The 13,902-nt window shown below is 52.0% G+C and overlaps 1 protein-coding gene across 5 annotated transcripts in view; it reads right to left on the bottom strand.

The window, feature by feature from the left end:
• KCNAB1 (potassium voltage-gated channel subfamily A regulatory beta subunit 1) overlaps positions 1 to 13,902 on the bottom strand; it is a 71,113-nt gene that overhangs the window by 37,381 nt on the left and 19,830 nt on the right. For 2 of the 5 annotated variants that reach the window (XM_074153013.1, XM_074153011.1), the window contains exon 1: positions 11,756 to 11,976. The exons of the other annotated variants lie outside the window; for them this stretch is intronic. In XM_074153013.1, the coding sequence (XP_074009114.1) occupies positions 11,756 to 11,976 (221 nt within the window). Of the gene's footprint in view, positions 1 to 11,755; positions 11,977 to 13,902 lie in introns of those variants that run through there. 5 annotated transcript variants of the gene reach the window in all.

The following is a 13,902-nucleotide window of genomic DNA, read 5'->3' on the forward strand; positions in this document are numbered from 1 at the left end:
AGAAGCTGGACCACCATAGATCATAGAATCATAGAATGGTTACAGTTGGAAGGGACCTTAAAGATCATCGAGTTCCAACCCCCCTGCCATGGGCAGGGACATCTCCCACTAGAGCAGGTTGCTCAAAGCCCCATCCAGCCTGGCCTTAAGCACTTCCCAACAGATACTTGAGTGAGCTGAAAACACGGATTTATTTCCTTGGTTAAGCACGTGCATTCTTAAATTTGCTTCAACGTTCAGTCTTGCAGTGTTTGACTGTGCTTTTGTTTGCTGCTTTGCAAACTGCTTTGTAATCTCTTCTACCTAAGATGTTACAGGAATAAAATAGAATTTGATTTTAATCATGCGTGTCTGCAGTAGCATGGTGAAGGTGCACCTGGAGCAAGGCTGCTTTTCTAAGCTATTTCAAAGTGGAAGTGGATGGACAACACGGTCCCAGGCGCTCCCCTGAGCATCTTCCTTCCCATCCACGTCTCTGCAGCAACGTGGCAGGCGGTGGCTGCCCTCTGGTCCCCGTCGCACTAAAACAAGCTTTGGGGGATTTGGTGACTCTCCTCACTGCTGTAGCAATGACGTTAAGTATTAGGTCAATGACACAAAATAGGGAAAAAAACCCCCGTTACTAGTGGAATAGCTGCAGAGGCAAAACGGAACAGTATTGATCGGCTGAAAAACAACAGCAGCAAAGCCAGGAGGTGGGTCCTGGGCAATGAAAGCCCTGTCTCGGCTGCAGGAGGGGCAGCCAGCCCAGGCACGGACAGCTTGAGGGGACAAGCAGGTGCCTAAATGGCATCCGGCCCCTGTTTCTTGGCTCTCCTCACACTTTCCAACTCATCTCCCATACTCTTAGGGCCACCGGGTGCGTAGGTGGTCGCTTCAGCTGAAATTCCCCAGGATATTTTTTTGGCTGCATCCTCAGAAAAGTTGCGGATGACGCATTAAAATGTAGATAAGGTAAAATAGATGGGCCGCAGCCAAGCGCAGGGGCTGCCGCGCGTGGCTCTGGCAGACGTGCCGGCGTGCTCAGCCTCCCCGCACGGGATCCGTGCCATCAGTGAGGCTCCCGCATGCGAGGCTCTTTCCTACCCTTTCCCGCCCGCCCCAGCTCCCGGCGAGCCCGGACGAGAGGCAGTTTGCCGGGCGGCTGGGTGCCGGCACCCCAGCAGAAATGGTTGTGCAAGATTGCTGCGATGGCAGCAGCTGCCATCTCTATTTCCAGCGTTGTCCCGGAGGGGAGTGCGGGGTGGGGATGCCGGAGCGGGGGCAGCACTGGCACTGGTGTTCCCAGGGGAATAGCTCTGCCAGGGACGGAGGGGAGGGGGGCTGATTCCAGCAACCACATCCTGGAACGGTTCACAGCCCACGGCTCTCCTGCCCCCACCGCGTTTCGTCAGCCGTGGGACCCAAGGATGAGAGGAAAAGGAAAAATATTTGTCATTCTGCAGTGATACTTTTAAAGTGCAGAATTTCAAATGTCTGAGGGAAGTATGTTATCCTTGTAAAAAAAAAAATACCTCACAGTTCCTAAAGGATTTGAATGAATCTAGTTATTTTCAGAAATAAGGGAGGATCAGGGAGCTCTCCATCCCACCTCTGCATGGATTAATCCCCAGCTTCCCCATCACCCTTCAGTGGTACCCGACCCCACGGTGCTACAGATCTCAGACATGGCAAGGACCTGGCAAACCTGGAACATGTGCCCAATCCTGTTACAATGCCCAGGTCGATTCCACTTTTTTCATGTAGGAAATTAGTAAGCAAATCATACCTGTGCGTAGGGTGCTGACTATGCTGTCACTATTCAACCCATCCCATAGGGCTGTAAATAATAGATGCCATTTTCTCTCATTTCAGTACTACTTCAGACTGAAAGAGGCAAAATAAAAAATTTAAAACCCCGTCACTGGTTTTTCCTTCCCCATCCGTTGACCCACCTTGGAAAGTATTAGTCACTAAGCTGAAGCGATTGAATAAGCTGAAACTGGAAAACACATATTTTCTCTACAGGCAGGAGAGGCTAACTCTGACAAAATCATAAGACTAATGAGCAGGAAGGAATCTGAGCAGCCCCGGCCAAACGCTGGGCACTCAGCATAGCCGTAAGCAGATCTGTCCCAGCTGCAGCCGGGAGCATCCACAGCAGGGTCAGCCCGAGAAGGGGAGCCTTTCGCTTTGGAGGGGCAATTTATTCTTACAAAAATATTTAGGTAGAAACTATTTGCATGAACTATTCTAAAAATAAGCAGGCTGAGGAAGGGAGACCACTGTGATAAATAACTGAATTTTTGTTTTAATTACTGTGCGGGACTTTGACCCTTTCAGAGAGAAAGGGCAGTTTTGACAGATTTTAAGTACTTCCGAGATCAGTTGCACCAGTTTCATAGTCGGTGCAGCTGAAGCTGTGACCAGGCAGTGCTTGGTTTTTCTGGCAAACATAAAGCCAACAGGAAAATATAGGTATGCCATGAAAGTTTTATAACTTCCTACCCCAAATATTTCTACAGCAGCTTGTTTGCCTACAGAGCACATGCTGTCTGATGACTTCCACAACCCCTTTGTGAGCAGCGTGCAAGCTGGGTGTACGTGCAGGCAGTCCTAAGAGCCTCAGCCCAGCCATCCCCTTTCTCATGCCCTTTCTGTGCAAGGAAGCCATCTCATTTATCAAACCTGAGGTTCTCCGGATGCTTTGCATCCAGCTGAATTTACACTGCCGGCAGGCCCTGCGATAGACTCTCACACTGCTGTTGCATGCTGTAAGCAAAAACTAGGCATCACACACCAGCTTTCCTCTTTGGGAGCTGTGAGAAACAAGACACCAGGACCTCGTTGGGGTGCCACGTACAAAGGGCTTCCAGGAGCTTCAGGACTTTATTTTTCTGTGTGCTGCTTCTGCTTCTCAAGCCCTGTGTCCCGTCAATTATTTCTATTTGTTCTCCAAGCAGAGCTTTGCCAGAAAATAGCTCCTGAAACTTTTTAGCATGGTGGCTGCAGAGCCCTGACGGAGCGCCCAACCACCCCAAGCAAGGTATCTTGGACACCAGGCACTGCTCTCCACTCCCACCCACCTGCCAGGAGGTTTTCTACTGCTACAAAAACAGTTTGAGAAACATTTCTAATATATTTGGATACCATGAGTAGCAAGTCTCAGTTTGCTGAAGGAACAGTGTTCCGTCTCCCACAGGGGATACTGCTGTGGGGAACAGAGGGGGCATTGTGGTGGCACAGCGGGGCTGTGTGTCCCAGCAGCCACCCATAGTGAGTCTAGCACAAAGCAGACAGGGCACAGCCTGCCCCAAAAGGCTCTGCCATCTCTCCTACCTGCCCAGGGCCACCACGCTGTCACAGGGGCTCCTTCATCCTCTCTGCCTCCTCCAGTGGGGTGTACAGCGAGCGCAACACTGGAGGACATGGAGAGAGAGCATCATCTGAGCAACTTCTAAAATGGGTTTGTTCAGAAGCAAACACCTTGAAACCCCTCCAGACGCTCCCACCAAACACTGCTCTCGCTCCTGCAGAGTGATGGGAAACATTGCCTGGAAACATTGCTAACGCACGAGCCAGCGCCGCTCCAACCAGCTGCGTATTTCTCCCTGAGCTAGACCTCACTGGAGGATATATAACTAAGCTGGTGGACAGATATTTCCACAGTCCAAAGTCCAAAACCCTGAAGAACAGGGCTGGGATAAGGGACACTGTAGCCAAATTCCACTTTGCATTAGCAAGATCTATCCTAATCATCCACTGACTTCACATCAGGTATCTACCCACCACTAAGTGCCACCAGACTTCAGATTGTTGGATATGTCCCAAATATTGAAAAGCATGGAAGCTTTGCTGTAGAAATAGCTTCATGGAGTCGTCTCTCTCCTGCCACAGTGCTCAGCACAGGCCAAACCCCGGGCAAAGGGGAGATGTCCCACTGACTTGTAGCAGGGAATATGTCACCCCAACTTTAACCTCTGGGCTCACACCAAGTCTCAGGCAAAGTGTTTTCTTTTCCTTACTGAGAATAAATTTCTTAACAAACGTGTTCTACAGATGGTGGTTTATAATGTTAGTCTAAAATAAAAATAAGCGTGCTCAAAATTCAAATTTGATTTTGCCAAAGCAGCCATGCTAAAATAATACATTTTAAATACCTTAAACTGTGCGCTTCACAAGTAATTAAATTAGCAGTGTTTCTGCATTACATCTTTTCTTCCATCCATTTAAACATTAGATTAATGTTGTCATGCAGATTTTAGATGGAAAATATCACGCTGCGGGGAAGGGTTTGGGATGAGCAGAGCAGAGCAGGATGGGGTTTGGCAGCTGGTCCATCAGGAACCTGCTTCAGCCACCGCCGTCAGTCAGGAGCTTCCCCCTGCTGCCATCCTACCAGGGGGACAGCCACCAGCCACCACTGCCCCAGGAGAGGGGACCCCCATGACAGGTGGCACAGGGAGCAGGAGTTCTGGGACAGCCACCCACTGGCGACGGGGACAGCTGCCCGGGCTGCTCCCATGCCCTTGCACTCCTGCCCTGTGCCCTGCACAGCTTCGAGAGGCTGCAAGAGCTCATCACCAGAATATGATTGCATTATCTGAAAGCTTCCTTAAAATACCATCATTTTGTTTCTGCTTAACAAACCCGACATGAAAAGAGTGCTCTTTAAAATACCGTTTGTCCTTGAATTCGATCTTGTTCTCCTTAGCTCATCACTCTCTCTTGGGATTAAAATGGGGGAGCTGGAATCAATGGCAGAACAAATCCTGGCTTGTTGCTGTGCCCCCCCAGTGCCACCAGCACCTCCGGACAGAATTCCTATCCCTGGTGGGACAAAGACCCCAGGACAGCAATCCAGCATCCCCAAACCTTGCTCCGTGGGGTCCAGGACACCACACTGGGGGATGAGAAACAGCTTGCATGCCACACTGGCTGAGGAATTGGGGACTATCAGGGCGTAGCTGGGCAGAGACGGTGTCAAACGCTGACACCTGTCCTCCGTACCACAGTCCCCACTCTGTGCTAACGCACGAGCCAGCACCTCTCCGACCGGCTGCGTATTCCTCCCTGAGCTAGACCTCACTGGAGGATATATAACTAAGCTGGTGGACAGATATTTCCAAAGTCCCTAATAAATTAGAAACATTTTTATGAAGAATATTACAATATGGGAGATAACACTAAAAATACATTTGTCAATTAACTAAAGTTGAGGTAGGAGGTTCTTGGCCTGGTTGGGTCTCCAGGGGAGAGAGGAGAAGGAGAAACCCTGAGCGAAAGAAATCCCTTTGCTGCATCCAGGGGAATGGGGCAGAGCCTGCAGAGCCCGGCAAGGCATCACTCCCCCGGCAGCAAAGCCACTCGTGGAGAGCTGGCAGCAGCCATGCTCAGCTGGGCAGGCACCACCAGGGCAGCCTGCTTTAAAAAAAAAAAGATGACTTTGTTTTATCTGAAACCTGGAAGAGGAGGTACGTTTTCGGTGCTTACACTCAGCCCAACCATCTGCAAAGCCTTCATTTACTGAAGACGCGAAAGCCAGGGAGCGAGTACACCTTTGATGAACTCCATGCACTATCATACCTTTAGAGTTTACACGGTAAGTAAATGTGTATTCAAATCTAAAGCTCAGCTTGTCTACGCTGGTTTTAACACTGCCATGTTAAACACGGCTTTTGCATCAATGTAATGAGATGAGAAAAATCCAGACCACACCGAACCCACAGCCTTACCTAGCAGCTACAGACTCCCGGAGAGCCAGTAGGAATTTAAGAGCAGCACAAATCCACACGGATTTTGTTTACCCAACTGGTTCCTTTTTCTCCTTCTTTGACTTATTCCTCCCTTCTTTGTAGCCATTATAAGCTACAGTCCTGGGGGAAAACGCATTGTGAATTCAGTCTAAATCCACTCTATTCTCTGGATTGGTCTTAATTTACGGCAATAAAATGAAGATCAGATGATGAGCCATAAAAATCAACCTGATGTGGAGAGCTACTGAAATAATATGTAATTTTATATCAAAATAATTGTGCCATTTCCATGTGAGCGCTTAAAACTACTCATAATTGCAGCAAGACTTAAATAAACCACGGATTCCTAAATATATACAGTAGTTATTATGGTTATGGTTAATGGTTGTAGTACGATGCAAGGAAAAAGAAGACACAAGTCCTGAAATACCGCTAAGAAATACCTGCTTTCACTTACACCGTTCGAAAAGCCTTTATCTTCTGTTTCCAAACTAGTTTTGCAGCCCAAACTGACCCGTGTGCGATTCCAAACCTGGCAGGTTAGAAGTTTGCTTTCGACTCCTGTAAACCCACGCTCACCCCTGCTGCACAGCCAGGCGCGGTGCGCGGCATCTGCATACAAAGCGTGCTCCACGGTGCAACTCTAGCGTTAATAATACCGCGCTTCTACAGAAGGAATTTGCACTTTAATAAAAGCATTGCAATTTTTGCTTCTAGCCCACGAGTCACCCAGGGTATGTTCAAAGGAGTGGAAGAAACTGCCAGCGGTCACGGAGGCGAAAGTCATTTTCCTGATGGTAATCACAGGTCTCAGACACGGCTCTGGGGCTTCGCAGGGCTCTGTCCCCCCACTGGCACCGGTTCCTCCTCCTCTCCAAGCGCTCAGCAGCTGCGCTGGGAACCTCTCAGGGGAGGGGGAATGGCTGTGGGATGTTTCCAGGAGAAGGTTTGATCTTCTCCTTGCTCCGATGACCCTGGGACGGAAAATGCTCTAGAGCATCACTCCCCTCCAGGCTGGGAGCTGCCAGCCCACAACACTGGAAAGGTTTGAGTTAACCATAGGATTGAGAGTTTTATACTTGTTATATACCTTAATTATGTTTGCCAGCGGATATTTATTTAGGCAGAAAAGCGGGATGAGGAATTCTTTGTGCTGTAGTATTTTTATTGTGCCTTTTAATGTGTGTAATTGGTGTGCAGAGCCAATGGAGCGCTGCTCTGACCCTGGCTAAGTCGAGCCCACAGCCGCCTTTCCAGGAGGGGGAAGAAAGACATCCCACCAGAGCAACACACCCACCGCTGCGATGCAGTGCATTTGCAGCTCTTTAGTAACGGCTTCGAGAGGAACCCACAATTTCAGGCACACAGTGAAGAAAAATGCCTTCAAACTGCTGAGGAATTTTCAGCCATCAGGATGTAATGACCTCTGTCGGAATGTGGCCGGGGCACTGCCTCGGTTCCACTGGGGACACTGGAAGGTCCCACAGCCTGCAGCCTGGCAAACAGCAGCACCCAGGCAATGGGCCAGAAAAAATCCCAAGTAAGAAGAGAATTGACCAGGCCACTCTGCACCAGGCTTGCTGTAAGCACAGACTGCCACGAGTCCGAGATGTACCCATTGCTCTGGGAGAAGGGAGCAGACAGGCAGCAGCAACTCCTGCCAGCTTGGTCTCCTCCAGACCCCTCATGCGTACCCGAGTTCATGCTGGAGTTTTGCCCTCCAGAGCCAGCGATGAGCGGGTGGCTGAGCACTGCGGCGCTGGTACTGGGGAGAGCTCGGCACCTCCTGGGTGGCCGGGAAAGGTCTTTGGTTGCTAAAGCTGCTCCAGACCTTGCAAAATGTGACACGCAATCCTTGCACATCCACTGCTCGGTGACTGCAAGAAGCACTATCACCCCTCCCGTGCCCGCAGCAGCAGGACAGGTTCCCTTGCAGACCTGACCAAGCAGGGACGAGGTTCCCAGGCTGGCATCCCCACACTTTAATTACCACTGCCCGTCCTCAGAGACCCCCGGAGTGCAGGTAGGAGCCCCAGCATGGTGGTGATATGGGCATGGTGGCCTAGAGTGGCTCATGAGACAGAGCTGGGCATCCCGCATCAGGCAGGAGGGATGAGTTTCCCCTCTGGAGGATGGTGCCCGACCTCTCTGCACCTTGCCCCAGGCTCTGCAGGATGAGCATGGACTATTAACTCCACCAGCTTGCCTTTGCAGTTAAAATTTTTTTGTTTAGGCTCACACTGGAGTTAATGGTCAAAGCTGCCACCATCAATTATTTATAAACACAAATAGAGAGTTGAGCTTCATAAATTGGGTCCCTCGTGCCCGTGTGCGGGCAGAGCTCTCATAAAGGGCTATTTTTGAACTGCTGACGGCCCCGAATTGGCAGCGCAGTGGCTGGAGCCGGAGCTGAGCCCCAAGCCCTGTGCGGCTGAGCTCCTTGACATGTCCTGGGCACAGACCAGGCTCATGGGGAGCCAGGGTGCTCTGGGGAGAGGCTTTGCCCTGCGGCATCTGTGATGGCAAGGCTGCCAGGACCAGCACAGGAAGCCTGGTACAAGTCTCAGTTTGAGAAGTTATTCTCTGTTGTAGTCGTGGATCAGAGCTGGATCCACCTTACTGACAGCTTGAATTGGGCTGACAATAAATTTTTAAAAAATACAGCAAGTTAGGAGGGAGAAGAACCGAGGCTGTGACCTTCTGATGGTCCAAAGCCTGCCAGCTCTCCTCCCACGCTGCGCATCGGAGGGAGGCAAAAATACATCCTTTGTTTTCAGCAGCGGTGCGGCAGACTGCAATTCTCCAAGCCAAGCACCACAACTACATCATTTTCAAGGAAATACTTGAAGTGATCCCAAATATTCTCCCTGAGCATCTGGGCAGACTCACTGGCGGGACTGAACTGGAGCATCAAAGAGGATAAAAGGGAATAGCCCCTTTCCCTGTTGCCTTCCACACACGGGAGGCAGCTGAGGCTGTCCCCGGTGGTGACAGCAGAGGTGATGGCTGGGGGCGTCCCATCCGCCTGATGCCACAATCCGACAGGGAGGCAGCAAAATGGGATTTAGCAAACGCAAAGCAGAGGTTTGCTCACACAAACGCCACGGGAGCACACCTGAGACCTAATATTTGCAGATGTTCCCCAGTGAACATATTTATTCCTGCAAACTTGGTCTTTTATATTCCAATTTGGGCTCTGAGCTGGAACAGGTCCAGAAACATGCCGTTTGATGAAAAGCCCCCCCGAGCTGGCTCCTCTCCCGCCCCCACCCCTGTCACAGGCGTAGTGGTTGTCTCTCCTTTTTACATAATCCCAGTGACACCAGGAGCGCCTGGCAGCCAGGGGAAGCAGCGCCGGGGACGGGCAGGATCCCAGGAGCGGTGCGGGAGCTGTGGGCAGCCCTGCCAGGGGGGCAGTAGCAGCACTTAGGGCTGAAGCAGGGGAGCAGCTATCCGTATGTTTAGCGTGAAACAAGGGGCAGCTTCGCTATCATGTCATTTTAAGCAGCACACACTGTATAGCTTAGCATCAGGGACATAATTCAAGCAGAAAATGAATTGGGAAGGACTTCAGCTTTGAATGTAAGGGAGCTGAGGACTTTACAGGATTATTATTGCAGCCATTGGGAAAAGCCTTTGGCTTCTCCAGCCTCTGGATTTCCCTCAGACTGAGGAATCTGGCACAGAGATGAACACGAAATACCAGCTCCATCACCGTTGGTAGGCGTCTTCCCTAACTAAAGGTTATCTCAATTCAGCAGCATCACAGCTGAGCCTGGAGGTTTAGTCAGCTCTTCCTCCAAATTCCCCTTCATTTCTTCTCTCGGGGAAGAAATCGGCTCTAGATATGGAGAGATTTGGGAGCAGAAACAGGGATTAGTCATAAAGATAAAATATCAGCCTTGTCACAAACGAGATGCTATTCCTGATGCAATTCCCCAGGTCTCAGGCAGCCAAAGCTGGAGGAGCCGTCAGGGCTGTGCTGAACACCAGCGGGAGAATTCAGCCCTCCTCATTGAAACCTTATCTAGAAATAAGCCAGAAAGGATTTACAAAGGCCCAACTTCGGAGGCTGCAGGAGCGTTTGTGTCATGTGGGCAGCAAAGAATTGCAATTACCCAGCGTGTCAGTACACTGATAGCACCAGGAGCCCGTGGGAAATCAGCAGAGATAACTTCTGACAATCAGTACACAGCATTCATAAGCCTAACAAGCAGAAGCCACGACTTGGTAACAGGTCATGTCTCTGAATGACATGATCAAAGACATGTTTCCCTCAGTTGTGTTGATGGGGGAAACTGAGACAGGGAGGTGCAATGGCTTGGACAGGGCTGCAGGAGGGGAGGGGGGTCACAGGGAGCTCCCGGCTGGCACCACTCCACCGGCCCCTTCTCCACCTCGGGGAGGCTGCGGGCATTGGATTAAAGGACAAGTTATATTTGAGAGTTGCCTCTCTTCGGGCAGGACTCCCCACTGTCCCCCAAATACTGCCCTCCCCACAGCTGGGGCCAGCCAGGAGTCAAGATTGTCACAACCTTGGGAGACCCCCAGAGCACTGAGCCTGCCCCAGCACCCCAGCTGGCTCTGAGAGATCCTAATCAGCGTTTCTGCTCTCACTGCAAGCGCTGCCCGGACTGCTTCCTCTGCCGACACCATGCTGGGGAGCAAGCAGCGGGAGCGTGCAATGCTCCTGCTAAAAGTTGGTCATGGCTGAACGGCAGGAACAAGCAGTCGGGAAGGCCGGGCTTCCACTCGGGCAAAGCTTCTGTGTTACTTATCAACCATTCAAGCAACTCACAGCAAATTGCATCTGAGCATCCCGTTCACTCTGCTTCCATACACCCTGCCTATGCGGTTCCTGGAGAGTTAATATTGAAATCTTCAGAACTACAAGATTGCCTGAACCAAGCCCTGCGCTGAGCTGCACACGCGCTTGAATTTCATGCAACAATGCTAAAGCCAGCTTGGCTTTGCATCAGCCCCGATGACTGTAAAACCAGTGTGACTGTAAAACCAGTGTAACTGCAACACTGCATCCCAGCCCCGCACCACTTCGCCAGAGTGGGTACAGCTGGCTCCACAGGACCCTCAGCCATTATTCCATGGGCTGGGAACAAGCACAGCTAAAGTTGCCTGGAGCCCTGCACCCTTCACCACCATTCCCACGCCCATGGTGACCCCCTCGCTCCGGCTGCCGGGCTGCTCTGCACAAGGCTGGCTGCTCATGGGGGCAGAGCATCCCCAGGCTGTTCCCTTCTCAAAGTCCCGATAACGTCACCCATTACTGGCTGAAAAGGGGCATCGTGAACAGGCAGAAGCCAGCTGCCAAAGTCACAGAAATCCTTCTCATTTTCAGCTGAAGGCATGACGGAGAAGCTTATCAGCTGCCTACACTGAGCGCTTCAGACTGGAGTCACAGCTGTTCATTATATTTCCTGCCTAGGTTAGGAGGAATAAAAATCTGTAAGATGTATGAGGCGTTTTACGAGAATGCCCATTATTTTCTTTTCTGCATTTCACCTAAAATTGGCTTTTAATCTCATCTTCATCATTTTAATCTCATCTTCACTAAGTGAACCAGGTAAAAAGTCAGTAAGCGATCCCCATGATAAAATGGTACCCAAGGCAGATCTTTTTTCACTTCATACAATATACTGCAAATGAACTTTTCCTGTCCAGCCTCAAACATGCTTTGTTAATTGATTTTTCTGCTCGTTAGTACCAATATAAGTTATATTGAGCACTTAATAGAAACCATTTTAACACCACTGTCGTAAATTCACAACGTTGTATATAATCTACCCAGGCAAGCGGGCTTTTGTATAAAATCACAAATATATATGCCTGAAAAAACATTGACACCCAAATGCTATTCAGTTACGCACAAGTTTCAAAATCTATTAATAACCTTAGTAGAGAGCTCCTCTGCAAAATCAGATGCATCCAGGCGGCAATTCTTTAGAGGCAAAGTAAAGAGCTATTACACTGCAATGTAACAAAGAACGATACCGTGACCATACCTATATTTCATGCCCGTTTGCTTTGCGGTGGATTCTTTTAATGAAATATGGTGCTGAGGGGTAAATGTCCCCAAACTGCGAGCAATAATAGCCACTGTCCGAAATTTTGCCCGGGCTGCATTGACTACGTTGGGGGTAGTGGTGTTCTGCTTGCTGATGAGTCTGTCTTCACCATTTCGACTCTTCAAGTTGTGGTCTGTGCAGGCGATGGACACTTGCATCGCGCCCTCGGTGCTCCTTCAGTCACCGTCCAGAGCCCCCGGCCGCCCCCCCAGCAGCGCGGGGTTCGCTCCCAAAGGCTTTGCCGAGGAAAACTGCCGACCTTCAACTCACAGAAGTAGCCGAGGCGGGGAGGGGGAGTGAGGGTGTCTCCGGGAGAGCCGAGCTGCCTCCCTGCGATGCCGGGAGGAGAGAAGCCCCGAACTTGACAAAGCGATCGCAAAAGCGCAGGTTTCGGCTCGCTCTCAGCTCTCCCCCGTGCGATATTTGCTGCTGCTTAGGCACAAGCATCCATCCAGTCAGGTGCGTTCAGAAACATCGAGCTGCTCCTTCATGGTGAGCCCTCCGGCAGCAGCCGCCGCTCTCTCTCGATGCAGCCTTGCTTCCGCCTGCCGGCTTTAAATCGATGCGGGCATGCTGCAAGCCCTGGCTCCCGCGCCCGCTGGCCCACGAACTGCTGAGCAGGCAGCCTCTGCCGGCTGAGGAACCATCCGCTCGCCAGCCGGTCTCTAAGGACCAGAGACATCCACGGGTTCTTCCTTTGCCCGGCTGCGGCAGCCCGCTACATCCCCCCCCCCGCCGGGGTTGGCTCTGCGGCGGCTTCCCGGGATGGCCCCCGCCGGGAGCTGCGGGGAGCCCGGGAACGGGCCTCCTTTGTGCTCAGGGGGAAGGCAGGCTCTTCAGGCAGATGCCTCCCGTAAACATAGCTGCCGGCATCGCTAAGCGAGGAGAAGATCTCTTATAGCGGGGAACAATGCGATGTTAAAATGGGTTAATTGTGGAAAAAAAAAAAAAAAAAAAAAAAAAAAAAACCAGAAAGAAAGAAGCGGGGAGCGGGGGGGAGGGAGAGAAAAATGGCTCTGCTACAGCGTGCCAGTGAGTTAACACGTTAATCCCGTGTTTCTGGCACCCGGAGCCGCCGCCTGCAGACCCACGCTGGCAGCAGTGCCAGGGTTAATCCCCTCTCCCCCCAGCATCGCCAGCTGAATAAACCGCAGCGCAAAGTCTGTGAAGCGAACCGTCCCTGTCCCTGGCTGCCGGGGGGGCTGCAGCCGGAACAGGGAGCCCGGCGCCGAGCCCCCGGTGCCCACCGCCGTGTGCCACCTCTCCCGGGGCACTGGCTTTGGGCACCGAGGGCAGGGGCAGCCCGGGGAGCCCTGGGCTGGTGAGGTGCTTCCCGGAGTGGTGGGGGGGTTAGGCAGGGATGGGGGTGGTTTGGAGTCAGCCCCGGGACCCCTGTCCCTCACTGCCACCCAGCAGAGCAGCCCTGGGGGAGGATGGGCGGTGAGCAGTGATTTGGGCACACCCTGGGTGCAGACCCACAGGACAGGGTGCCCACAGGGTGTGCATGGCAGTGCAGAGCAGGCAGGTGGGTGAGGGCTGGGGTCACCCGCTGTCCCTTCCCCAGCCCAGCACAGGCCAGTGGGAAATGTTCCACAGGGGTTCCCCACACCCTACTCCTAAATCTACCCTCGGACTCCCAGGAGTCTCCTCAGGCTCCCCACCCCAGGTGAGGGTGGTCATCTCGTCCACCCACTGCAGCCCAGGCTGCCCTGGACCCTGTCCCCTTGGGGTGCGTCTCCCAGGCTGGAGACCCCCCAGCCTCTCCAGTGACCTGCCAGGCACTCTTCTGCTCAAGGAGCAGGAGCGGTGGGCAAGAAGAGAGAAGCTGGAGGTGCTGGTGTGGCGATGACAACCTGTTTTGAACTCAGGATGACAAACCTCTGATTTCCTCCCCTGCAACAGGGGCACAGCACGGTTTTCTCCCCCCACACCCATCCTGCTGAGGAGGGGGAGTGCGAGAGCAGCTGGGTGGGCCACCGGCAGCCAGCCAAGGCCACCTACCACCCAGGGTGACAGGGTGAATAGCTTCTGACGATCTCTTTGCAGTTCGTTCATCTAATGGCTCATTAACGCTTACGCAGCAC

The sequence above is a fragment of the Numenius arquata genome, chromosome 9 (genome assembly GCF_964106895.1).
Source record: "Numenius arquata chromosome 9, bNumArq3.hap1.1, whole genome shotgun sequence".
Taxonomy (NCBI): Eukaryota; Metazoa; Chordata; class Aves; order Charadriiformes; family Scolopacidae; genus Numenius; species Numenius arquata.